We start from the raw sequence: 25587 nt of genomic DNA, 5'->3' as shown, positions 1-25587 counted from the left end.
AACCGAAATCATATGTGTGGCACATTTGGTCTCTATAACTTGGTATTTTGAAGATCGAAATGACTGTGTACATGATATGTCGATAACAACAACATATTAGTATTACAAGAATATGTCCTAGTTTCTTCATTGGCTACCACCCATCCAGGGTGCACACCAAGGAGCACCCTTAGAACAAAGAGCAATAAACCAAATTCCCGCCTGGAACTTCCACCCTTCTTATTGGTCGAGCCAATGAGAGGTGGGACACGTTTTCTAAGGTTATAAATTGCATCCACACTGGCCCTTCGCTCTCTTATCTCTTCCTTCTTCTTGGCTGCTCCCAACTCCCAACTTACTTCATCTCTCCTCCCTTCCCCTTGGACTCCCCCCGGCACCCCTCTCTCTTCTCTTCTGCTAAACATTGCAACTTCTCGGAACAACCCTTCAACTCTCTCTTCAAGTGAGTTTCAAATCCACGCTCTGGAAACACCGACAGAAAAGCCCATCTCAAGGACGCCACGGAGACGCGACATCCACGCAGCCTTGCTCAGCCACACATAGATCCATTGTGCAAGTATTATTCCATTGAAATTCAAATGCATCACAGTGTGTAATTTCCTTGCTGGCTCTAAAGGGTTAATTGTTGAAATAAGTTTCCCATACCTCTAATCATTCTTTACTTTCCCTTACTGTGTTTATTTTGCTTATTTTATGTTTATTCTATGTTAAATGTTTGTTTGTTGAGTTTGTGATATATCCTAGTTCTTTGTATTAATTATACGCTTAGTTGTCTGTGTGTGTTGGTCATAAAACAAAGCCTCTTTAATGTGCGATCTAAAGCTACGAGCTGATATTATCAAAGTAAGTTAACGTGCTTTGATGAGTTAGCTTATAACTAAGAATAAACCTTCAAGAGAATTGATCAGCAGTATTTAGCAAAGCAGTTCGCTGGACGAACTGACTGATTGCGGTAGCCTACGGGTCAATTCCATTAAGGTGTTATTAAAATTAATATAGCCTGTCTGCATATAATGTATATTCCTAATTAATTATAATTCGTTGTGTTTAATTATCTATATATATTTGAAGCAGACTCTTGGACTATATAAGCCCTTTTTGGGGCGTTTTTGTATGTATTGTTATCTGGTTCAACCCGTATGATTAATCATTGATTACGATCATTTAAAATTAATTGTACATTCCCCAAACCTGACCTGGATACTCTACAGTATTTAATAAATTATATTTCCAGATAAATAAGCAAATAAGAAACTTTGAGAAATGGTCCGTGTTAACTCCTTTGGAAGGTCAGGATTCCATGATTTCATTTAAGTGTTCAAGATGCTTTTTGGAATATGGATCATCAGGGTTTTGCATAACATAGTGTTCCTCTACATGTTCAATGTTTCCCTCAAATTGTTCTGCTGATAATGCAATTTGTAATTAATAAAAATAACATGACACTGAACTTAATTTTTGTGTGTGTTTGCAGAATGATGGGTGATGTTTTTCATGAGTTTCATGATGAGTTTGCTAGGAGCTCTCACATCTCAAAGACCACTGTGAATCTGGGACGAGGTTCCCCCAGTAATGAAGCCCCTGTTTTTACTCTACCACCACGTAATACCCGTGTCTGCCAGGGGAGCAGCGCACGCCTCGAAGGCAAGGTGAGAGATGCTTCAAATCCACAGTCTGCCATCCAGTCTACAGCAGGATACAGACTGATCCCAAACTGGGGTCAAAAGAACACAGTGTCTGTCAAATATCATAGTCAAATATCAATAGTGACTCAAATATCATTCAAGCTTCCCAACAACAAGCTATGTTCTAAAACTTATTATAAAACTTAGACCTTATTGTCTTCAGCCTACATTGGCAGACTCCTAAGCCAGCATCTAAACCTAAAAGGAACCTCATAAGTGACTGATTTTAAGTTCACAACTACCCATACCACACTTGTATAGTGGTCCTCACATGAAGCATGCATGAAATTGAACTGATTTCATAATAATTTGATGTTTGGCACCTTCGCTTTATCTTGGCCAGGTCGCCGTTTCAATTGAGAACGTGTTCTCTACGTGCTCACCTGGTTAAATAAAGGTAAAATAAATAAATATAAATAAATGTTGCTAAGCTAACAAAGTGATGCTCTGATAAGCAGAAAAATACATATCAAGCAACTATGGGGTAAAATAGCTCCTTTCAGGCAGCTCACTTTTGAATAGAGAAATTAATGCATTTTCTGTACAGTATTCTATATCAGACATGATACATGCCAATTATTTGAGATATGTTTTGGAGCCGAAGGGCTTAACGTCTTCCCCTGCTGGTCTAGTTGGATGGATTCATTTTGTCCTCTACATAGACTGAAATACTGTATGTAACCCTTCATTTGAAATGTCATCCCTTACTCACTTTTTCCTCAGCTGATAACAGAAAAATACAAAATAAATCAAATGCTTTTTTCTTTTTAGAAGTTTATTTTTAGACAAATGTCTGTCTTTTTATTACGTTCTGAGATAATGTTTAGAACAGGAAATGGTTTTAGAATTTAGACACATCCTTGCAGCCTCAGAGTGACACACAGAGGGCAAACACAATGGAAACTTAAATAATAAATTATTCTTAAGCTGTGTATGTTTGTGTGCTGTCTGTGGCCTGAGGAAGAGATTTTGAGAGACTTTTCTTGCTGCTTTGTCTCTGAAGAGAGTTAATCAGAATCTAAAATTCCAAGTGTTTCTTCTGCAACACTCAAGTTTATATAATCCTAGTCTTGCTTAGACAGTTTTTTGGCATAATGTCCCTTGCTTGTTCTAGCCAAGAACCGGTCACTTAAGTGGGAATAGACTGTCTAAATGACATTTGAAGTGACCAGTCACAGTTTAATTTGTTTTAATGTGTTTAGGGGTAAGTATATCTGTTGATACCACAATAATAGACTGACAAGAAAAACTCAAAATAATTGTGCAGTAGTGATGGTCCCCAACTAGCAAAAAAAGAAAAAAAAATGTGTGTAGATTTTAAGATTAGAATTTCTGTCCAGCCTAAAGTAATAATTACTTATTTCACATAACTCTGATAACAAAGTGAAAGTTGTGTGGATCTCTAGTTCACCTGCTATTACTGTATGTGCACCAAACAAAACTCTAAAATGGATCATTCCATGTTAAAGAGCCCTGGATACCTTTTTCTTAATTTTATTTTAGGTGAAACAAATGCATAAATAATGATGGAAGCCAAATTAAATACCATGAATCCATGTTTTATAAGAAATTCATTATTTTTCTATGTTATGTTGCTTGAATTCAATAAATACCCATTTTAAAATATCAATAACAATATAAATGTTATTGTTAATTTTACTTGATCAAAATCAGCAAAGATTTCACATAAAGATGAGTGCATCAAAATATAGTTTTGTGTAGTGCTGTAAAATATAGTGGGGCAGTGGTGGCTCAGTGGTTGAGGCTCAGGGTTACTGACCAGAAGGTTGGGGGTTCAAGCCCCAGCACCACCAAGATGTCACTGTTGGGCCCTTGAGCAAGGCACTTAACTCCAGGTTGCTCCAGGGGGATTGTCCCTGTAATAAGTGCACTGTAAGTCGCTTTGGATAAAAGCGTCTGCCAAATGCATAAATGTAAATGTAAATATGAAGCTAGCTATTTCTGAAATTATTTTACAAGGTCTTCTACTGTGAACATGCCAACGCCAATATGTCATACAAGAGACCGCATGACCTCAGCCCTCTCGTGTACGCACATAACGCTGCCTAATGGAAGTGATTGATTATAGCTAAAAAGTACTTAAATATTTTTCACACCAAAAGTGATCATATCGCTTTTAAGACATTCATTTAACAACTGGAGTTCAAAGCTGAATCAAAGCTGATTGTCCATGCTTTTTGTAGCATCAAAATGCTTTCTGTTGTTATTATAAGAACCTACTGAGCTGTATTTTTCTTCAAATGTGTGCTGCTGAAGGAAAGAAGTCATACACATCTGGGATGGTATGAGGGTTAGTAAATAAGAGAATTTTCATTTTTGGCTGAACTATCCCTTTAAATATTCATGAAAGAAACTGTTTACTCACGTTTTTTGCGATTGCGTCCAAGTGTTTTAACTACCCCATCCTTCAATATCAGTTATTTTGCAAAGCTTGAATCGTAGTATGACTGGTATGATATGAGCTGAACATACAATTTAATCTACGCAGAAGACACGTCCACATCCAGTTTCCAGTATCATTCCATCATGTTTTCATACACCAACAACAAAAAATAGCACATGTGGGCAAAATAACACATCCATGATGCATTTGTGCTTAAAAACAGCAGGAGGCAGCAGCTGAATGACAAAGCAGCTTCTCTTCAGAGTTGTAATTTGAGACTGTATCTTTTAAAAGTGGCCCGAGATATGGATAAAGCAGTCAAATGAAGGGAACAAGACCTTGCATTCAGCTAACACATACATTCTAATATTGTCAATGGTGTTTTAGCCCCGCCCTTTTAGGCGCGAAGTTGTCCGCTATAAAAGCTGGCATGCAAACACCATTCTTCCTAATTTTCTGACTGAGGGACAAAAAGGGTGCATCATTCGCACCTCAAAAAACTCTGTCTTGTAGTGCAGCCAGCATTTGCAATGTCTCGTTCACTTTGTCTCAGGTTACCGAGGTTATGTATGTAATGGAGATTGTAAAACAGTTCAAGGCTGGGCAAGGAGGAGGCCAGAACCGGCTTGTCAATATAAATAATAATTTAATGAAAACTCAAAAACACATAAGCAAACACACATGACGGACATGCCCGTAATTCTCTCTCTCTCGAACAATCGTCACCGGCCGCCTTTATCCCTCGCCTCATCAGGCCGATTGGGGACCGGTCGCGCGATATTCCGACCCGGCCCCGCCCCCCTCCGCTCCACATTCCTCCCGGCGTTATCTCAGGCCAGGGTGCCACCGGCATGACGTACACCCCCCCTATCCCTGGGGCGGGGTGTATCTCGTGTCCCGCGTGGTCATCCCCGCCTTCCTTGCCCTGGGAGGAGACAGGAGGGGAAAAACAACAACAAAATAGGCGAGGGAAAAGGACAACATGGTGTGAAAGGGAGAGAGAGAGGAGAGAGAGAAAAAGCTCACTCACCGGTTCTCTGATGTACCGTCGCGTGGTCCTCGAACACTCCTCCACACTCAGGCGGACGACAGCCGCTCCGCCCCCGGGCGAACCGGAGTGAAACCGTCGACCCCCAGCGGGCAGAACGCGCCTCCACTTTTCTGGCGGCAAATGGGGACACTCCTCCGTTCCTGGCAGCGGCTCTACCGCTCTGGGCGGTCGGAGAGTTTCTTCCCTCCTCCCCTCGCGGACGGCGGTCTTCCCTCGATCCCTCCGCGTCTCTGGGGACGGCAGGGCACTCCTCTGCCCCTGGCAGCGGCTCCCTCGCTCCAGGCGGTCGGGGTATCCAGTCCCCACTTGCCCCGCGGACGACGGCCGTTCCCCGCATCCGGGCGGTCGGGCTACTCCGTCAGATGGCAGCGGCGCTCCCCTGGGTGGACAGCAGTGTCGAGGACTCTGCGACGGCCATCCCTCCTCCTTCCCGGGTTTCGGCACCAATGTAAAACAGTTCAAGGATGGGCACGGAGGAGGCGAGAACCGGCTTGTCAATATAAATAATAATTTAATTAAACTCAAAACTCAAAGCACAAACATAAACACACATGACGGACATGCCCGTAATTCTCTCTCTCTCTCTAACAATCGTCACCGGCCGCCTTTATCCCTCGCGCGCCTCATCAGGCCGATTGGGGACCGGGCGCGATATTCCGACCCGGCCCCGCCCCCCCTCCGCTCCACAGAGACGTTCCCTTATTACTCAGTAAATATGACATTGCATTCTGCTAAGACGCATGAGGTAGAGAATCCCATCATGCCGCACTACACGACATAACCTTCCCAGAGAGAAAACATGATGCCGCAGTCTCTAGGGACGGCGACCGACATGAGTTTGCCACAAGAGAATGACACTCATTGTCAGCCAGGATGGGAACACTACCGGTCAAAAGTTTTGATACATTCTTTATTATAATTGTTTCTTCACATTTTAGAATCATAGTAAAGGCATCAAAACTATGGAATAACATAAATGGAACAATGGGAATTATGTTCCATAATAATCCCAAATAAATCAAAACATTTTAGCATCTTCAAAGTAGTCCCCCTTTGCCTAGAATTTGCAGACGTGCACGTGATACTTCTTGAGGTATCACCCTGGGATGCTTTTTAAACGGTATTGAAGGAGTTCCCATCTATGTTGGCTGCTTTATGTTATTATTTGGTCCAAGTCCTCAATTTAAAAAAATATATATATTATATTTTATTTTTGTAATGAAATAAATAAATATGGTGGCACAATTATATTTTTGTCTAAAAAACTAATTTCAAACATTTAAGCATACGCCTTCAGATCAATAGATTTTTAAGATCATGAGAAACATTTCAGTCAAGTGTTTCAAAACTTTTGACTGGTAGTGTGTGTGTGTGTGTGTGTGTATATATATATATATATATATATATATATATATATATATATATGAACTATGGTCATATAGTATGGATTAACCCCTTCATGAACCCAGTAGGAAAGGAAGTTTTATTATAATGAAGAGCACAACGGTCCAAATGCAGGCGGTTCTGTAAAGTGAGAGGGAGCCCGTACTTAAAAAGAGAAGAAAAAGTATATCTTTGGCCAATAAAACAGCAAGCACTCTAGACAGAGAGGACTTGTTTTGAGAGAGACATGACGTGTTTTAAGGAGACCATCCTACACACTTGTTCGTCCATGCCCATGAAGTGGCTTACTCTAGTTGAGTGTACTTTTACACCAATAGGGTGACCGTATCAACGATCCAGTGAGAAAGTCTTTGCTTGGAGACGGACATTCTTTTCATGCGTCCTCCATTGCACACAGAGTTGGTCAGACAGTCTGAACTAACATGTGCACTCAATGTATGTGTGTAGCTCAAATCACCAACCTGAATTATTGAGGCCAAGGCCAGGAGTGATGCGGACTTAAGATAAATCACATGCAATTCAACATAGTTCAGAGGGGTTCGTTCTCGAAGGGAGGCCCTGTGAGCACTTTTTGGACCAAGTTAGGTCCAAAGTCGAGGCTGTAGCTGAGCGAGGAGGATTTAGCTGCCTTGCTCCCTAGGAATTATGATTAAATTTTTTCCTATAGAGGTGCTGGTTTCAGGTGCATGATACACAGATATAGTCGCTACAAATTTTGAGCATATATGGAGTTGTTGACATGTCACAGCCGTTTTGCCCCTGTCCAGGTGTCGAAAGTCGGGCGTCTATTACAATATGTGCCCCAGCGTGTTTTGGGTGCATTTGTGGTCAGCACTGTCCTTATGAAAACTTGACCCTGCATAACACCCTGTTGGTAGAAGGCTGACACTCTCCATGGTGCTAGATCAGCCAGATAGTGGCGAGTCACCGCAATGCACATGAAAATGAAATTATTGTAATGAAATGTGGTACTGTTTTTTTTTTTTTTTTTAACTGACACCAACACCAAAGAATGGTCTGTACGTGCTTGTTCATGAGGTGTGCATGCATGAACTCATAAAAATGAGATTTACTGGCTGGGGAAATGTGTGCTTTTGCCCAGTTGACATTAGTCCAGATTTTCCATTTGGCAAAGCAGCAAGTCTCTTTTTTCGCTCAGTAGTCCCTCTGATTGGCTAGTAATAACCAATCACTGAGGTAATTCAAAACTATTCGCAAACTATTCATTTTCAATGGGGCGTGCACCACATCAATACATTTCGTGAATGTGCGGGGAGCCAGAGACAGACTGAAATTAAGGACTTCAAATGGATACACAGTTCTCTCGAATGCGAATATAAAAAGCTCTCTGTAACGTGGTGCAATTGGTACATGAAATACATGTCCTTCAGATCACTGACACAAATCAGTCCTGAGGATAGATTTGCGATAAGGCTGTTTCTGAGTTAAAATTTGAATGGGCAAGTGCGTGCAAATTGGATCGTATAATTGATAATTTTTAGCACCCAATCGGAATGCCAGTAAGAGCTCGCCACACATCCATGTAATGGGACAGAAGGCAATTTGGTGTAAGGTATGGCGGAGGATCAGTGGCCTTAACAGATTCCCGAACAAACAAGAACTTACTGTTAAAAACCCCCCAATTACTGAAATAGCGCCAACCAGCCTCCACAAGCACAATAAATGTATTGACAAAGAGACAATGAACTATTGACAGAGAACCGCATGTGACATCCGCATGCTCACCACGTGCTTATCATGTGGACAGGAAGGGGGAAACTTTGAACGTAAAAATGTGTGTGTGTGTGTGTGTTTTTCAGTTAAACACAGAACTGCATATTGCTAATGAAATACGTGTAATCCCTGTATGTTGTGTATTTCTGAGGTATATCAAACTCGTTAGAACTGTTTCGTTGTGTGTTTTAAACTCTGAGGCCTCATATTTAATAGCCTCAGTGTATATTCCCTTATTAAGTGTACTAAATATACCTTTCTTGGTATCAAATTAAACCTTACGATTTGTCCGAGCTGAATTCGAATATAAGATCTCTGTAGAATGATATTACACGATGTTTTACTATCTTTTGAGTCATTCAGCCCAAAATCTCTTACTGTCATAAACATGCAAATGAGCTTTGACAAAGGAACTCTCTCATGCTGTAATGGAGAGTAATGGAGGCCTTTACGACCTCCAAAGGAATGTTCAGAGAAGTGCTGACCCTCCCTTCATTCTCTTACTGAGAAAGAGAAATGAACCCTGTTAATCCTATATATATATTCTATATATCCATGTGATAAATATTGACATGTATCTAATGTGCCATCTCACATTTTCCCTTAAATGTGCTTGATCTATGTTTTCTTGCAAACTAATGGGTTAATGTTTCAGACTTTGCATACTATGGTTAACCAAAATCATATGTGTGGCATATTTGGTCTCTATAACTTGGTATTTTGAAGATTGGAATGACTGTGTACATGATATGTCGATAACAACAACATATTAGTATTAAAAGTATATTTCCTATTTTCTTTCTTGCACATGCAATGGGCAATTTTACAACAAAGAGCAATAAACCAAATTCCGCCTAGAACTCAAACCCTTCTTATTGGTCGAGCCAGTGAGAGGTGGGACCTGTTTCCGAGGGTATAAAATTGCTGCGCCCATTTTCTCTAATCTCTTCCTCGCTCACTCTTATCTCTTCGCTCTGTTATGCTCCTCTGGCTTCCTGCCTTTCTGGTTCTCTGAGCCTTGTGCTCTCTCACTCTCTCGCTGAATGATGCCAAACTAAAGGCCCCAAGGACTCCCAAGCGTGTGCCAGGCTACGTACGGCCTTGTCTTACCATTCACCAAAGATATCAAGACAACATCATCAAAGATCAACTGGAGCCTCAACAAATTGCATCAGGACAGTTTAATTCAAATGGGACATGCAAGTATCAAACTTAGTCTCATTATTTGATACATTAAGTATCCTCACCCCTTTCTAAAAGGGCGTGTCAGAACTAATATGATGGTTTGCTCAGGCTGTTGATCTGCTGAACTTCAAACAATGCTATAACTTCTTGCCTTCCGGTATTCTGCTTCAGCCCTCTTTCCCTTGGTAAACTGTATGAATGTATGTATATGTATGTTAGAGTAGTTTAAATGTTTAGTCTAGTTAATAAAGTCTTGTTCATGTCACATGTAAAGTTGTCTGTGTCTCAAGCTCATATCTAAAGTCACTAATCATAGATTTTGACTACTTGCTCTTAATACTTAGTAAGAAAGACATTTCCCATGCCCGGAAATGTACATTTCTATTAATTAATTAATTAATAACCAATATTGAGTGTTCACGGGATGAACCGAGTATTTGGTTGTAATGTTAATGTAGCTACATCAAGTTAACCCGATTAACTGATCCAAATATTCATAATTGATTATAACAAGTTATGATTGATTATTAATATTTCATAGAACTGATTCAGCTACCTAATGGTGGAAGAATATAGAGCTGATTAAGCTACATAATGGTGGAGAATGATGCGGGCATGATTAAACAAAGGTTATGAGCTTTAACCACTGTCAACTTAAAAGTGTGCATTGAATAATTCGGTCAGAATAGGACATGACATGCTGAAATGGCATTTGCTTCACTAGTTGCTGGCTTGTTTGGATCGCGGATAAGGTGATGGCTTGAATTGACATCTCTACTGTAATTGAAAGAGTCTTAACACATTTAAGCATATTTTCAAAAGGTATCAGTGTCACGAGTAATATGATTTTAGCGAAGAAACCCTAATTTCAGTATTAAAGTGTAAGTCTGTTTTGATGAAGGAATCTCAGCTCAGCGGCATGTAAACTGTACCAGAATTGATTGCTTAACCTGTTTCTGAGGAAGAAATCTCAGTACAGTGTTATATAAATGTAGATTTGGGCGATGCTCCCTTTTCACAGTATAAAGGCCTTACAAATTATAGTTAGATTGATGTCCTTCATCTAAACCTTATGTGTGCGTCTAAAAGCTTAGCTTCCTGGTGATCAAAACTGTGTTTCACTCACTGAAACTCTGAAGTGCATTGGTTCCCATGACAACACTTGTCACAGGAAGTGCTCACTCCAGATAGCGCATGTGTTTCCTTCCGACGCCATTTTGTAAACAGACCAGCCTAGGTGGCTAAGCTAACCCAACTTAGCAGCCCCTTAGCTTAGGCTAAGCTAACTAATAGCTTCAACAGTTAGCTGCTAGCATAATTTACATGAAGCCTCTATCTACAGCTTGTGTGCATGCAGAGTGAAGTGATCTAAACCATTTTCTTTTAACCCCATTTCTGGTTTCTGAATTTTCACTTTCTCTTTCCTTAACTTTAATTCTTCTCATCTAACTTCACCTGCACCTTTCAGGTGCATCCCTTACTGAACGCTGTTTAGCTAAATTTGAAGTTACTTTGTTAATTAAATCTAAAAATTTATTACATGTAAACTGTTTAGATAGAGAATAATTTTTATAGTTATTGGGAACTTTCAATGGCACGTTGACTAAACTTTATAGAGGGACAAACAAATTGTGTGGTCTGGAACACGCAACAGCTGTGACCAACTATAGAATGATGTCCAAAGCAAATCTAATTGTTGATCATAAGTGCTATTGATTATTCCCAATACAAGGTTATTCTGCTATTTTAATCACTTCTTCAAGTCTTTTTATTATTTTTACTAATAATAGAAGTCAGCTATTCATTTTCCCATTTAACCCTCTTGGTCTAATGTAGTTTTATTTCCCCATAAAACTGCAAAAGTAACTAGACATACTTTTCTTCTCGATTTTGTGTTTATTTGCAACAAGTTGCTTAAATTTTATGAGCCAGCTACACTAGTAATCTAGACGATTTCTATGGCATAATTTTGAGCACCACTAATAGACACAATCTAATAGGAAAGCTCTTTTCTTCCTCTTTCTTTCTCTTGTTCATGTGTTCAAAGATCAAGCCTGTTGTATGCTATCAGTAAGTGCTGATAAATAATTTGACCCAAAGAAACATCTTAAGTCATTTATTAAATCTAGGCTTACGCTCTTTTAGCAAAGCCACTCAGATCCACATAAATCTGAGCATCCTGCTATTTGCAGCTAAGATAGTAATAATCAGGAACACATTTCAATTGTTAACCACACCTAGCAAAACCTAGCTGTACATTATACACCTTGCTGTCTCACTTTGCCTTTAGCTCCAAATTCTGTTTGATCTTGCATTAGTCTCTTGCCCTTACTCTCACCAGAAGTGTGCCAAAATGTTGCAGATGCTCAGCCTAACTGCCCAGATGGAAGGCCAAAAGGACTGGCTAGGTGTTTTGAGGAACACCCTTTTATCCATGGCTGCTGGCGACCTTCAGCAACAGAACAAAAAGCAACTGGAAAACGAGGGAAAAGAACTAATGACAGACGACTCAAACCAGAGGTATGAGCACAAATATCTGACTGAGGTTATCGTCCTGGCCCACAACCTCACAGGTTTGAAACAGGAGGTAAACAACCTCAAGCGCCAGATCACTGAGTCCCAAGCGGAGCTGACACATGCTAAAAGCCGCATAGACCAGCTAGAGATGGAGGCTCAGGACAGACACAAGGACCCTGGCAGAAGGGAGTCACAGGAGGTAATCCACAGACTTCAAACGGCTCTGACAGCTGCTAAACAACAAGAGCAGTTGGAAAAGACAGCCAGAGAGCACCTGGAAAAGGTACTCTTTCACAAAGATTCAATGTTAAAAACAGCAAATTCTGAACTCTTGGACAAAGATGCCAGAATCATGGCCTGTGAAGGTCAACTGAATGTGTCCAGAGCTAAAGTTAAAGTGCTGACTCAGCAGCTGGAAAACACCAAAGATGAACTTGACATGGTCCAACGAGAACTGAGACACTCTTACCTGCTGCAAAAGGAACCACAGCAGGAGAGACATCTCACTCCCCACTTGCAATCAGTAGAGAAACCTCCCCCAGCCAAGCACAGATTTACAAAGGGGAGACAAACCCCTATGCTTAACACGTCATCGGACAGTTTCCTTAAAGCTTCTGCAGCCGCGGAAGGAAAAGGATTGATTCAGACGAATCTTGAAACGACACGTGTAGCGACACTCAAAGACCTCAACCGAATGGCCAGACATATCCCTGCATTTACACCAGAGCTTGCAGGAGACCACGACGTCCACGCTTACCTGCGAGACATTGACTTTCACCTGCAGTCTTTGATGAGTGTGAACCATCAAGATAGACTTCATCTGATCTGGATCACATCCAGCCCAGAGTTGCGACGCTTTCTGGCTCGACAGCCAGAAAACATCCAGTCTAACTACCAGCAGCTGAAACAAGCCATCATAAGGGAATTCTCAGAGTCTAACAATGGACTGATTGTTGGACTAGACACCAAACAGGGTCGGCATGAAACTCCCTATGTTTACTACCACAGACTCAGACGAGCTTACTTCGGAGCTCGCAACAAACCTGGGATGGAGGAGGACACCAGCTTCAAGAGCCTTTTCCTCCGAAACCTCCATCCTATGGTAAGTCACCATTTAGGCATTATGGCCTGCCCCCACACAATGCCTATCCAACAACTGCGTGACCTGACACAGAAGGCCTTTAACAAACACAAGGCCTCACCCAGCAAACACCACAGGACGTCCCACAGCAGTCTACAACAACATCCTCCTGTACACCTTTCAAACAGGTGCCAAACAGAGGCTGCACAAAGACAGCTAGAAACGCCTGTTACTGAGTTACAAGAGCTGCTAGCACTAGCAAAAGAGCTCCTGGAACAGAACTCCCCTGAGGAGTACTGGGAAGAACAAACCTCTGACTCTTGCCCAACACCACTCAGGCAAGCTCAAGTCAGCACTGCTGCCAGAGCAGAGTAACACTGCAGACTTCAGACACCTGGTGACTAGGTGCCGAACCAAGGGCTGAACGGCCACCTGCTGCCCTTTTGCTACCAGTACTAGGTCAGTCTGAAACTCTCTCCACACTACACAATGCCCATAACCACTCCCTGCAGCCACAAACAAGCACCTGCCTCAAACGAACTGACTTCATAATGACAGGTGACACACTGTCAAGGCACCTGCTGCCTCTGCACCTGCTGCAGAGACCTGGATGTGGCTACTGTCTACATCACCCACCGTGGAACAACCACCTGCTACAAAACCCTCATGATTCACCTGCCATCCGCCATTGTGATGATTGTCGTCCAATGATGTCTCCAACAGGGACACCACCTGGCGAAAAAGGGGACTGTAAGGTATGGCGGAGGATCAGTGGCCTTAACAGATTCCCGAACAAACAAGAACTTACTGTTAAAAACCCCTAATTACTGAAATAAGCCAACCAGCCTCCACAAGCACAATAAATGTATTGACAAAGAGACAATGAACTATTGACAGAGAACCGCATGTGACATCCGCATGCTCACCACGTGCTTATCATGTGGACAGGAAGGGGAAACTTTGAACGTAAAAATGTGTGTGTGTGTGTGTGTTTTCAGTTAAACACAGAACTGCATATTGCTAATGAAATACGTGTAATCCCTGTATGTTGTGTATTTCTGAGGTATATCAAACTCGTTAGAACTGTTTCGTTGTGTGTTTTAAACTCTGAGGCCTCATATTTAATAGCCTCAGTGTATATTCCCTTATTAAGTGTACTAAATACACCTTTCTTGGTATCAAATTAAACCTTACGATTTGTCCGAGCTGAATTCGAATATAAGATCTCTGTAGAATGATATTACGCGATGTTTTACTATCTTTTGAGTCATTCAGCCCAAAATCTCTTACTGTCATAAACATGCAAATGAGCTTTGACAAAGGAACTCTCTCATGCTGTAATGGAGAGTAATGGAGGCCTTTACGACCTCCAAAGGAATGTTCAGAGAAGTGCTGACCCTCCCTTCATTCTCTTACTGAGAAAGAGAAATGAACCCTGTTAATCCTATATATATATTCTATATATCCATGTGATAAATATTGACATGTATCTAATGTGCCATCTCACATTTTCCCTTAAATGTGCTTGATCTATGTTTTCTTGCAAACTAATGGGTTAATGTTTCAGACTTTGCATACTATGGTTAACCAAAATCATATGTGTGGCATATTTGGTCTCTATAACTTGGTATTTTGAAGATTGGAATGACTGTGTACATGATATGTCGATAACAACAACATATTAGTATTAAAAGTATATTTCCTATTTTCTTTCTTGCACATGCAATGGGCAATTTTACAACAAAGAGCAATAAACCAAATTCCCGCCTAGAACTCAAACCCTTCTTATTGGTCGAGCCAATGAGAGGTGGGACCTGTTTCCCGAGGGTATAAAATTGCTGCGCCCATTTTCTCTAATCTCTTCCTCGCTCACTCTTATCTCTTCGCTCTGTTATGCTCCTCTGGCTTCCTGCCTTTCTGGTTCTCTGAGCCTTGTGCTCTCTCACTCTCTCGCTGAATGATGCCAAACTAAAGGCCCCAAGGACTCCCAAGCGTGTGCCAGGCTACGTACGGCCTTGTCTTACCATTCACCAAAGATATCAAGACAACATCATCAAAGATCAACTGGAGCCTCAACAAATTGCATCAGGACAGTTTAATTCAAATGGGACATGCAAGTATCAAACTTAGTCTCATTATTTGATACATTAAGTATCCTCACCCCTTTCTAAAAAGGGCGTGTCAGAACTAATATGATGGTTTGCTCAGGCTGTTGATCTGCTGAACTTCAAACAATGCTATAACTTCTTGCCTTCCGGTATTCTGCTTCAGCCCTCTTTCCCTTGGTAAACTGTATGAATGTATGTATATGTATGTTAGAGTAGTTTAAATGTTTAGTCTAGTTAATAAAGTCTTGTTCATGTCACATGTAAAGTTGTCTGTGTCTCAAGCTCATATCTAAAGTCACTAATCATAGATTTTGACTACTTGCTCTTAATACTTAGTAAGAAAGACATTTCCCTTGCCCCGGAAATGTACATTTCTATTAATTAATTAATTAATTAATTAATAACCAATATTGAGTGTTCACGGGATGAACCGAGTATTTGGTTGTAATGTTAATGTAGCTACATCAAGTTAACCCGATTAACTGATCCAAATATTCATAATTGATTATAACAAGTTATGATTGATTATTAATATTTCATAGAGCTGATTCGCTACCTAATGGTGGAAGAATATAGAGCTGATTCGCTACATTGGTATGTTCATAACATGGTATAATGCTCACCATTGGGAAGTGGTTGCACACAATGTGTGGGCTTCGAAGTGGGAAAGCTCTTTATTGAAAAAGTATGAGCATCTCTTTTGTGCACTGTAATATTTTTGCAATCTTTGTATGTTCATACATGATATAATGCACTTATCACCATTGGGAAGTGGTTGTGCAACTTTATTGCAAGTGATTAATGTGAGACACAGAAAACAACATATTAAACAACATTTTGAACAACAATATTCCTTTCCCAACAAACAGCAGTGGGGAAGAGGGGACCGTATTGAATTAGGAGCTCTTTGCTGCACGGGGCTTGCGCTGAGGTGGCTGCCTTTATTTGGGCCACAGCTTGCATGGCTTTACCAGCGGCTCGGCGACTGGTGTGGGGTTTTTAGAAAGCCAGTTGTGATGAAGTACTGCTATGTTTTGGCATAAAATGTCATAGCCTGTGATTGTTGCTGAGTCTTGACGTAGTACTTAGCAAATCTATCCACAGAGCCTCTAAAAAGGCCGACTGGAGACACCGGAGCATTAAACAGAGCAGTTTCACGCATTTCCGTGATGGTCAGCCAGATGTGACTATCCAAAAACACAAGGTGGCTCATTGAATTGCCAATGGCCTGTGCAGTGACTTATGTGGCTCGCTGTGCTAAGTCCGTAGCGGTGCGGAGCTCTTTGAACATCTCCAGATCGTAGCCTTGCTCTTCCATTTATTTGAGGATCACCGTCAACTTTGAGCACCGTCATTGGAGACGAGTGCTGAAAAAGTTAAGCCTGCCACTGAGTATTCTTTTCCAGCCAGTGCGGACGTTAGTCGACATGGCTTAGATGAACAGGCATGAGTTCCATGTCCTGCTACTCACTGGGCAGAGTTGTGCCGTTACCGCATCTTTCAGGGGTAGTTGGGCATAACTCTTGTCTTACTCGTTGTCCAATTTATTGAGAAGAGTAGAATCGCTGTGTGAGGTGAATAGGGCACACGCAAGGATTTTGTCGGTTCTTTATGATCTTCGGGAAGAGTGGGGCAGATCTGCAGATCTGATAGTCTTCTCATTGCCGTGAAGATCACGGCCTCTGACTTTTGTATGTCAACGGCGAAGTAGTAGAGGGCTTTTAGACGAGAGATGAATGTCGTGAAAGAAAATTCTGAGGAATGGTGTTTGCGTGCCTGCTTTTATATTGGATGGATTCATGCTTAAAAGGGCAGGGCTCAAACACCATAGCCAATGTTAGAATATTTGCATTATTGTAGAGAGGATTCAACCAGGTCATCTAGAAGCACACACCCCATATACTTTAGCAGAACACAATGTCGAGTGTACGGAGTCGTAAAGGAACATTTAAATCTAGACAGGCACACAAAGTTGTCCTATGAAAGTCCACTTTGGATGAATCTCCCATGACATGTCCTATCTCTCTCCTCTTCACCTGTGTGACTGATTGAGCACCAGTGTGTGGGGCAAAGGCAATGACGGAAAAATAGGCATCGCATATGCAGATGCATTAGGTCCTTGTGTCATTACAAGTTCCACAAATTCCAAAAGAGATGTTTTTGCCGACACAGAAACACTCTTACTGCAGGTACAGCTGCAGGGGGTTGGAGTGTATCTGTAATGGCTGTCAGTGGAAAGTCTAACAGCATCACCTCTTTCTTCATGTATTTTCACTTTGGCTGAATTCACATCCATTTTTAAATTCTGAACACAAACAATGTCTGTTTTTGCTCTTAGCTGACATTCCTAGGCTGAAGTCACCTGAACACAACATGATCCAGCTTTATTTTTAACATTTATATGCACTTTCTTGATTTGCTTCCAGCTGTTGACTAAATTGTGTGGCAGCCAACATTAGACTTCATAATAAACTAGCATCTTGGCTATATATATATATATATATGTGTGTGTGTGCATATATATATATATATATATATATATATATATATATATATATATATATATATATATATTTAGAACCTTTAGAATGTGACAGCAGAATGTTTATGATGTTGTAATTTTAAGACTTCTATATATCAGACTGTAATGATCAGGGATCTTGTTCAAAATTAACTTAAGCTGTTTGTTTCTAACATTGGGATTCTTCAGAAGGATTTACAGAGCTTCCAGTGCAACATACAGCCAGAAACCGCACACATTTTGATTGACTTCACCATAGTTTACTAGGGTCATTATTTCTTCTGTGTTTAAGTATACTATATATCCCTCGTGTATTACTCACCATGACTGGGGGGACCAAGTTTCTGATCACCCAATAGGTGTAATTCATGTGTAAATGTGGAAAGTCATGTTTTGATGCATTCATTTGTCTGACCTCAAAGTTGAAGTGCAGTTTAGTTTTTTTTTTTTAAATGCTAGAAATGAATCTTGGAGTTCTAAAGTGAATGTTTTCATAGTATATCTCATAGCTGATGCTCTGCTTGTGGTAGTGTTGCATGTGTTGTAGTGGTTCTAAGAGACGGCACAGCAAAGAGAGCACAAACCGAGATTACAATTCCTTTTTCTTGTGACTCTTGGTTTCCTGTTGGACCGTTGTTTTCTTTCACTGAGGTGAAGTCAAGCATCAGAAGATACACTGAGGCAATCCACAATGTTATCCACAGTATGTTAGGGAAAGAAGTTTTTGTAAAAAAAGTTTTAGATAAAATTTACTGTATATGCCAAAGATTATTTTGAAATTATTCAAAGCACATTTGGGTTGTCTGCCAGACTGATTGCACAAGTGTATTTCGGCGACAGTAGGTTGAAAGTTCTGCTACTGAAATCTGACTGTGCTTACCAAAATTCAAACCAGTGCCCCCAGTTGCCAAAGCTGTAACACATGTGTACTCCAGTTTCCAGGTCAAATGTCAAATAGTGTGGTGCCAAAAGCAAGATGTATATTTTGTTGTAAATGATGCAATACAGTGAAGAGGAATGGATATTTTATTTACTCTACACCCTAAACCTTACCATCAGTGGAGTTAAAATGTGATTTTAGAATGAAAGTGTTCACCATTACTTTTGTGAATGTGATTAACTCCTAGTTTCCATGAGACCAGAATAGGGATGCCGCTGTGTGAGTTTTTGACGGTGAGATTACCGTTAACCGATTTTTTGCAATTTTTCATTATACAACAGCACTGATGCAAAAAATGCTTATTATATCACAATTTGAATGTCTAAGTAGATTTATTTCTGAGGGATATGTGGACGCTAAGGGCAGTCCTAAAATAAGAAAACTGATAAATGCACAAAAATAAATAGGAGGTATATAATAAGAGATTCTCCAATCTAGGGCACAATACCGCATTCCGAGCTTAGTAGTGTGCTCCAATGTAATTGGAGTGCTTCAAAACTGCGTAAAAGTAAGATTATTGTGGGTGCGCAACGTAGCCTAGTTCAAGACATCCAACTATTTTTTTTTATTCTGCAGCAGTTTATTAAACCATTCTGTTGACTATTAGACACCCCAACATAAATAATCGGCAACAAACTCTATACAATTACTGTCCACAACACCACACAAATAAACCTGTGGACTATGCATAATAATGGGAACGTTGCTCACAGCAGGCAATTTAAAGTATGATAATGACAAAAATGTACGTTTATTGTTGAACACGATGAATTTCAGTCTTTCTATCTAGTCAGTCCACTGTTGGCCATCTTTGGAATGCTCTCAGGAGGCTATTTCAGTCATCCCAGTGTAGCTCCTATCTACTTGAATGGAGAAAGACCAAAATCTCAAAAGCGGTTGGTCAAGATTACAATCAAAGAACATTTCAAATCAGCAATAAAATCTGACAATACTGGAATCATATATTGTGATTTTTTTTTATTTAATAAAGTTTTTTTTTTTTACTCCTATTACGCAAAAATAAATAAATAAATATCTGCTGATGTAGTTAATGCTCATGCAAGTTCTCTAGTTGAACTGGCTATTTTAACAGTAAGGTGGGACTTCCTTTCTACATCCCTTGACTGTGGGACGCTAGAGCTTCTTGGTTGAGCGTTCCAATTTCTCCCATTTATTTTAATATAAGTGGCCCATCTCTGCTAAACAATCTCTGCTGATAGTAACTACACGCAATGCACCATGCGCTGTCAGCATGCTTTAAACATTACAAAAAGTATATTTTAAGTATATTTGCATATTTTAAGTCATCACTTTGAAATCACCACAGCAAAAAATATTAAACATACTAGTTTGTTGTTGGATGACTAGTGGCGCATCCTGTCCCATTTGTAGGATGTGTTTCATCTGTCTTCATAATGTACATCCATTATTTCAGGTAGTGACAACTGCATTTTCAGAAATTCCATGCAGTGGGTACAGAAATGAACTGAACAACTAGTTGTTAATGATGTGATTATTGGCTCGTGTGAGATGTGTTCATCTTCTCCTGCTGTAAATCACACTATCAGAGGTACAGTATGTGTCTTCACTCACTCATATTTTCAGTCTGGCTCTCTCATCTGTAGTTTCTCTCATCAGCCCTGCAGTCTTGGATTAATAGGTACATTGCAGTCCAGAGTGTACGCTGTTTAACAACAGCCGTTTAGACATGGATAAATGAAACACAACGATTCTGTCGACGGCAGCTAATTAAATATTGTCAGATGATAATATATAGTATCTGTGGTGGATAATCTCTTTGCTCAAAAACAGCAAACACAAAACACATTAAGATGGTGGCATTCATGTTTCAAATGCTTGAGACGCTACAGCATGCTATGTTATCAACTGTAAATCATCTCAATTGCGTGAGTCAGTTCTGTACTGTACACACATGGAATGAAAATTTAGGGGATTCACTTATTTGACTTCCACTTATAAATGTGGTTGTCACTCCTAAAACTTTGTAGTATGCATGTGGTCTGAATGTCTCTACCAGGTTTTAGTCTCGGTTTAGTGACAAAAATACAAACAAAAAGTCAAGCCAACATAATAAATGTCCTATCATTCTGTCAATGCGATAACGCCTCTCATGCTCGTAGCTGGTCTGCCATGAATGGAACAAACTGTTGGAAGTGGACATACTAATTACAGAGTAAACAATTGAATGACTTGGACATCATTGCTTCTGGTCATGTCTGAAATCTAAATTAACTTGATGTGTTGAACTCTAAATTGTCTGAGTGAGATGGTTTTTAGGAGGCCTTGTTCTTAAAGGTAAAGCTCCGTGCCATTATGACACCTATGGTGTTTAGTTTAGGATTAGATGACTAATGATCAAAAAATAAGAGGATTATTAAAAATAATAGCCAAACAGATTGTAGATACATGAACTATGCTTACATGAACTATGCATATTATTTTTGAGGCAGTCTAGTCTTAAACACATTATCTTGATGAGTCAAGTCTGTTGACTCATCAAAAAAAAAAGTCTGTTAAAATAAACATACCAAAAAGTTTGAAAGATTTTTAACAGTGAAAGTTAAAAGGTATTTGATATGCCTTCCCAAACAGAAATATTGTATGCACTATGGCCATGAACATATATAAAACATTAGTTCATTTATTTAGCATATTTGTACACATTCAAATTTCACTATGATTTGGGTAAATGTTACAAATGAAAATTACCATTTTGTAGTATTTTGACATACTCTGTGTTGTTGCAATAATGTGCAAGTATGTGACTTTTATATCTGTGAAAACACACATGAACATAGGCTACATATTATGTTTTACATGTATTGTGGTATATCAGATTTCTGTATGGGTTTATCCTGAAAACTATGTAAACATCAAATAGAGCTCAAATATGAATTTACATCAGAAAAAAACAATAATAATAAAAATCCAAAACCTGAGGTGGCACAGTGCCTCATTTCCTTTACTGGTCTTCTCAAGTTTCAAAACAGAAGATACCAAATGTGATTAAAATAGAGCTCATTATAAACAAGCATTTCCCCAGAAATTCCTCTCAAATCAAACTATTTGTGATAAAGCTGTTACTGGATGTCAACAATTGACTCATTTGTGTCTCTTTCTCGTTAGGAATCTTAGTATAAACATCTTAGACAAAGTTGATACGTTGATACTGAAACAGTTGAGAACTCCACAACTAACTCTTCTGAGCTATGAGAGAGCAACCTCACACACATTCTCTGTCTGATTTATGGAGGAGTGTGAAGCTGAGTTCATGGGCACTGTGTGCAGAGTTTTTTTTTTCTAATTCCCACCAGATGAATATGTGAGAGAACATATTTGAGAACATTGTGATGTAGCACTTTATAGGAGATAGCAGTGAATTAGTCTCAGAAAGCCTATCGGCATAAAGTCTGGTCCATCTCGGAGCTGCCAGCTTAGACAGAAAAAGACTGTTGAACCGACAGGTATATTGAACAATCGTTCAAAGATTTGATGCTGTGAATGTGGGAAAGTTTGGCAAGTCCAGTACAATCGTTCAAAGATTTGATGCTGTGAATGTGGGAAAGTTTGGCAAGTCCAGTAACTAATTCTACAAAGAAGTACCTCAGCCTGAAAACTTGAAAACACAACTTCAACTTTCTTTCCTGTGGGACTGATATTAACCAAGTAGGACTAATATATGTTGAGAGCTATTCCCAAAGTGGGGGACTGATTAAGTGGAAGGTAGATTTCTTGAAAACCCTTAAACTCCTCATGGGAGCCACCAAGACCCAATTTGAGCAGGAGTCCAATCGGGAGAAAGAATTGTCCATAAAAATAGCAGACACCTCTCTCACAGGGACAGAGTAGATCATAGCTCATTTCTTATGATTGGAAGGAGCTACAGTATCATCAATATATCATGATTAAGGCCTCTTAAAAGTTTGTTTTGGAAGATGAGTGTGTTATTTACCTGGATGAAAGTTCAGATCACCCAATAGTGACCCAATAGCAAGTAACATATGAAAGCAGACATCCAACAGTGCATAAAGAAAATATGTGCAAACAGCATATTGTTATGAAGTCATTTGGAATGGCGTCTAGCAAGACATGTTCAAAACATGGGATTTGTTTTGAGATTGTTACTGATTCAGTGGGTATAGATGCTTTCTAATGACATTCCACAATAAAAGTGTGTTGTGGGAGGTTGTCAGGGCATTGATAGGTGATTACTATAGTTTAGTGAGTGTTTTTAGCATGTTGCTATGCATTTAATAAGGTGTTCTGTGTGGTTGCTACAGGCCCAAGTCAATAGAGTCCACCCAAGTTTATGATCTCATTGCTCAGGTCCCTCCAATGTAAGTCTGGGATTATTTGGCCCATTTTATTTTCTGCAGGGTGAAAATTATAAGATTGCCTAGACAAGGTATAGCACACCTCTACTCAATAAGCTGTAATTTGTTATCATTCATAGGTATCATTCATGCTCATACCACAAATGATGTAGGACGATTTAAATGCTGAAGTTTAATACTTTGGAGTTTGGGGTTTGTTCAAATCCTTAACCCTAAGTATGAGCAATAGCAATAGTGATGCTTGCCTTAGGAAACACTACTGAATAATCTCTGTCATTGTGAGGGTCTGAAAAATCCTACAGGAGTGTATTGGAAACAGATGTGGTAGATTGTTACTCCCACATACGTCTGCTTTTCCTCATTCTTCTCTTTCTCTCTATCTGTTAATCTCCCTCTAAATTTTTCCTTTATCAGCCCACTTTAACTATTACAGTACTAATATTTAGTCTCAGCCATTTTTATTTCTCAGTTGTTCATTTGTGAACTACTTTATCTATCATTGGTAATTTTGCTGTAAAGTATTTGTTAATTCATTGTTAACTGTGTAATTGATGTTAGTATAAGAATGAACTACATAGGCAGCTGCCTTCTAAGCACTCTGTCATGGAAAGTACCTGGTCTCAACGTTACTATACTTACATCTTTGCGAAATGATTTATGTGGCTAGTTGTACGTTTGTGGCAGAATGAACACTAGAGGCGCTACAACAACAAAAACTTTTATTCCATTTGACTCAAATCATGAGTAAAATGGCATTATCATTGCCTTAAAAAGTGTGACTTTTTAAGGCAATGCATTTTAAAGTTTGCATTACATAACCAACTACATTAAAAGCTTGCTCAAGTTCAATAAAGTTTTGTGGTAGCTAAACTGATATTGTTGCACTTCTGATGTAAAGGACTGGTGTATAAGTCCTAAAGAGCATGTGAGCTGCAGGGGCGTGTCTAGGGGGAGGCAGTTCCTCCCCTAGGATAAGCTCTGCCTCCCCTGAGAATTTGAGAAATAATCTGTCCATCTGTTGTTTTGAGTGTAGCCCCAAATGTATTTTGAATAGTTGACTGACAAATATGAAACCGGACAAAAGCCTTTGTAAACCCTCGAAATCATAAGTTGCCTTATTTCATTGTGCTTTGGCTTTGCACATACTGCATACAGCCTGTAAAAATAGACATAGGCATAATCTAGCCTATAGAATAAGTTCCTTTGCTGTCGGTAGCCTATGGGCGACTCCGTTTCTTTCTCTCTGTTGAATATGCAGCAGGTAGAGGAGGAGCTTGCACAGTCCTTGACATCAACTAACCTTACTTAGTGGCGAGTTAACAGCAGTTAGCAGGAAAGACAGCAAAAATGAAGCAAATGTGGCTTTGGGGATTTTTCTGAAAGAAGTCAGTGGATAAGAATTCACATTTGTTTTTGTCCTTAAAGTCTTAACATCATTATCTAGCTGGCTTTCACCTAGTTTGGTAGCTCCGAGTTAACGCAGTCACCTCTAACGCCGGAGATTGCGGTTTGAACCCCGTTTGGAGCATACTTTTCTTGTTTATCAGGTGTTGTTTTCGCTAAGGATAACCAATAAGCATTAACATAAAATGTATGTGTGACTTGTTTTGTGATATTAGTTTGTAGGAAATATACACTTTGATGTGATTAAATGGTTTTGTAGAGTGTAGCAAAGATGAGCAACAGACTGAGGAGCAGCAGCAGCAGCAGCTGTGCCAGAATCAGGCATGGAAACTGGTAACAATTAATAAGTCACTTTACTTTAGAGAAAGTTAAAAGTGAAACATTGTTTATCTCAATGATCCTAATGAAAGGATTTTGACAGATGAATTACAGTTCAATGCCATAGTGTGTCAATTAACTTAGACTAAAGTCATTCATGTATTGCTTTAACTTAGCATCATTTTGACTATTTATGTCAAAAAATATAAATTATTTATATTCAATATTTTTTTTACTTCACTTTACTCACTATAATATAACTCTTTTGTGATGACTTTATGTTAATGTACATGAAAATTCAAGAAACATGATAGATATTAGGGCAATCCCACTGATCTGCTCTTCCCAATACATTTTCTTCAATGGTATTGGTCCACAATTTGATATATGTAGCGCTTGATGAATTAGTTGTTTGAAGCTGATTTGCAATAAGTTATGTGCTGCATCTGTTCTTTTGCATCACAGATGATTCAGGGAGGAGAGAGGATGTTGAGGATAGTACTAGAGTGGAAGATTTAGGAACTGTAGAAACAGGCCCAGCCAGAGCAAAACTCAAAGAATACCCTCTCACCAACTTTGGACTACAGGGAAGTGGTTGCTAGTGTGAAAATAGAATTGTCTGGGCTAAGCCCCGGATGTCCTTCAATGCTGGAAACGCCTCTGCATCTGATGATAAATTACAATTTAAAAGTGGATTGTTTTGTGCATATTTTTCCATCGCTAGCAGATCAGTGAGGTCTGACACAACAAAAATCCAGTTTAAGCCCTATAGTCTAATAGGGGCCCTGTGCCTATCTCTGGGTTCCTGGCTTAGAAAAAGATATGCACTAAAACAGATTGTGTGTAGTATAGCTTAATTTTGCGCTCGATTTTTTCAGTT

General features: G+C 39.7%; 1 protein-coding gene across 4 annotated transcripts in view; it reads left to right on the top strand.

Annotated features, from left to right (window-relative positions):
- Positions 1-25587, top strand: part of LOC127654793 (myosin light chain kinase, smooth muscle-like) — a 180119-nt gene that overhangs the window by 32892 nt on the left and 121640 nt on the right. For 3 of the 4 annotated variants that reach the window (XM_052142220.1, XM_052142219.1, XM_052142218.1), the window contains one exon: positions 1475-1649. The exons of the other annotated variant lie outside the window; for it this stretch is intronic. In XM_052142220.1, the coding sequence (XP_051998180.1) occupies positions 1476-1649 (174 nt within the window). In that variant the 5' untranslated portion in view covers position 1475. The remainder of the gene's footprint in view (positions 1-1474; positions 1650-25587) is intronic. 4 annotated transcript variants of the gene reach the window in all.

This window comes from Xyrauchen texanus, chromosome 14 (genome assembly GCF_025860055.1).
Source record: "Xyrauchen texanus isolate HMW12.3.18 chromosome 14, RBS_HiC_50CHRs, whole genome shotgun sequence".
Classification (NCBI taxonomy): domain Eukaryota; kingdom Metazoa; phylum Chordata; class Actinopteri; order Cypriniformes; family Catostomidae; genus Xyrauchen; species Xyrauchen texanus.
Note: the sequence above shows the minus strand (reverse complement) of the source record. Positions and strands in the feature narration are given on the sequence as shown.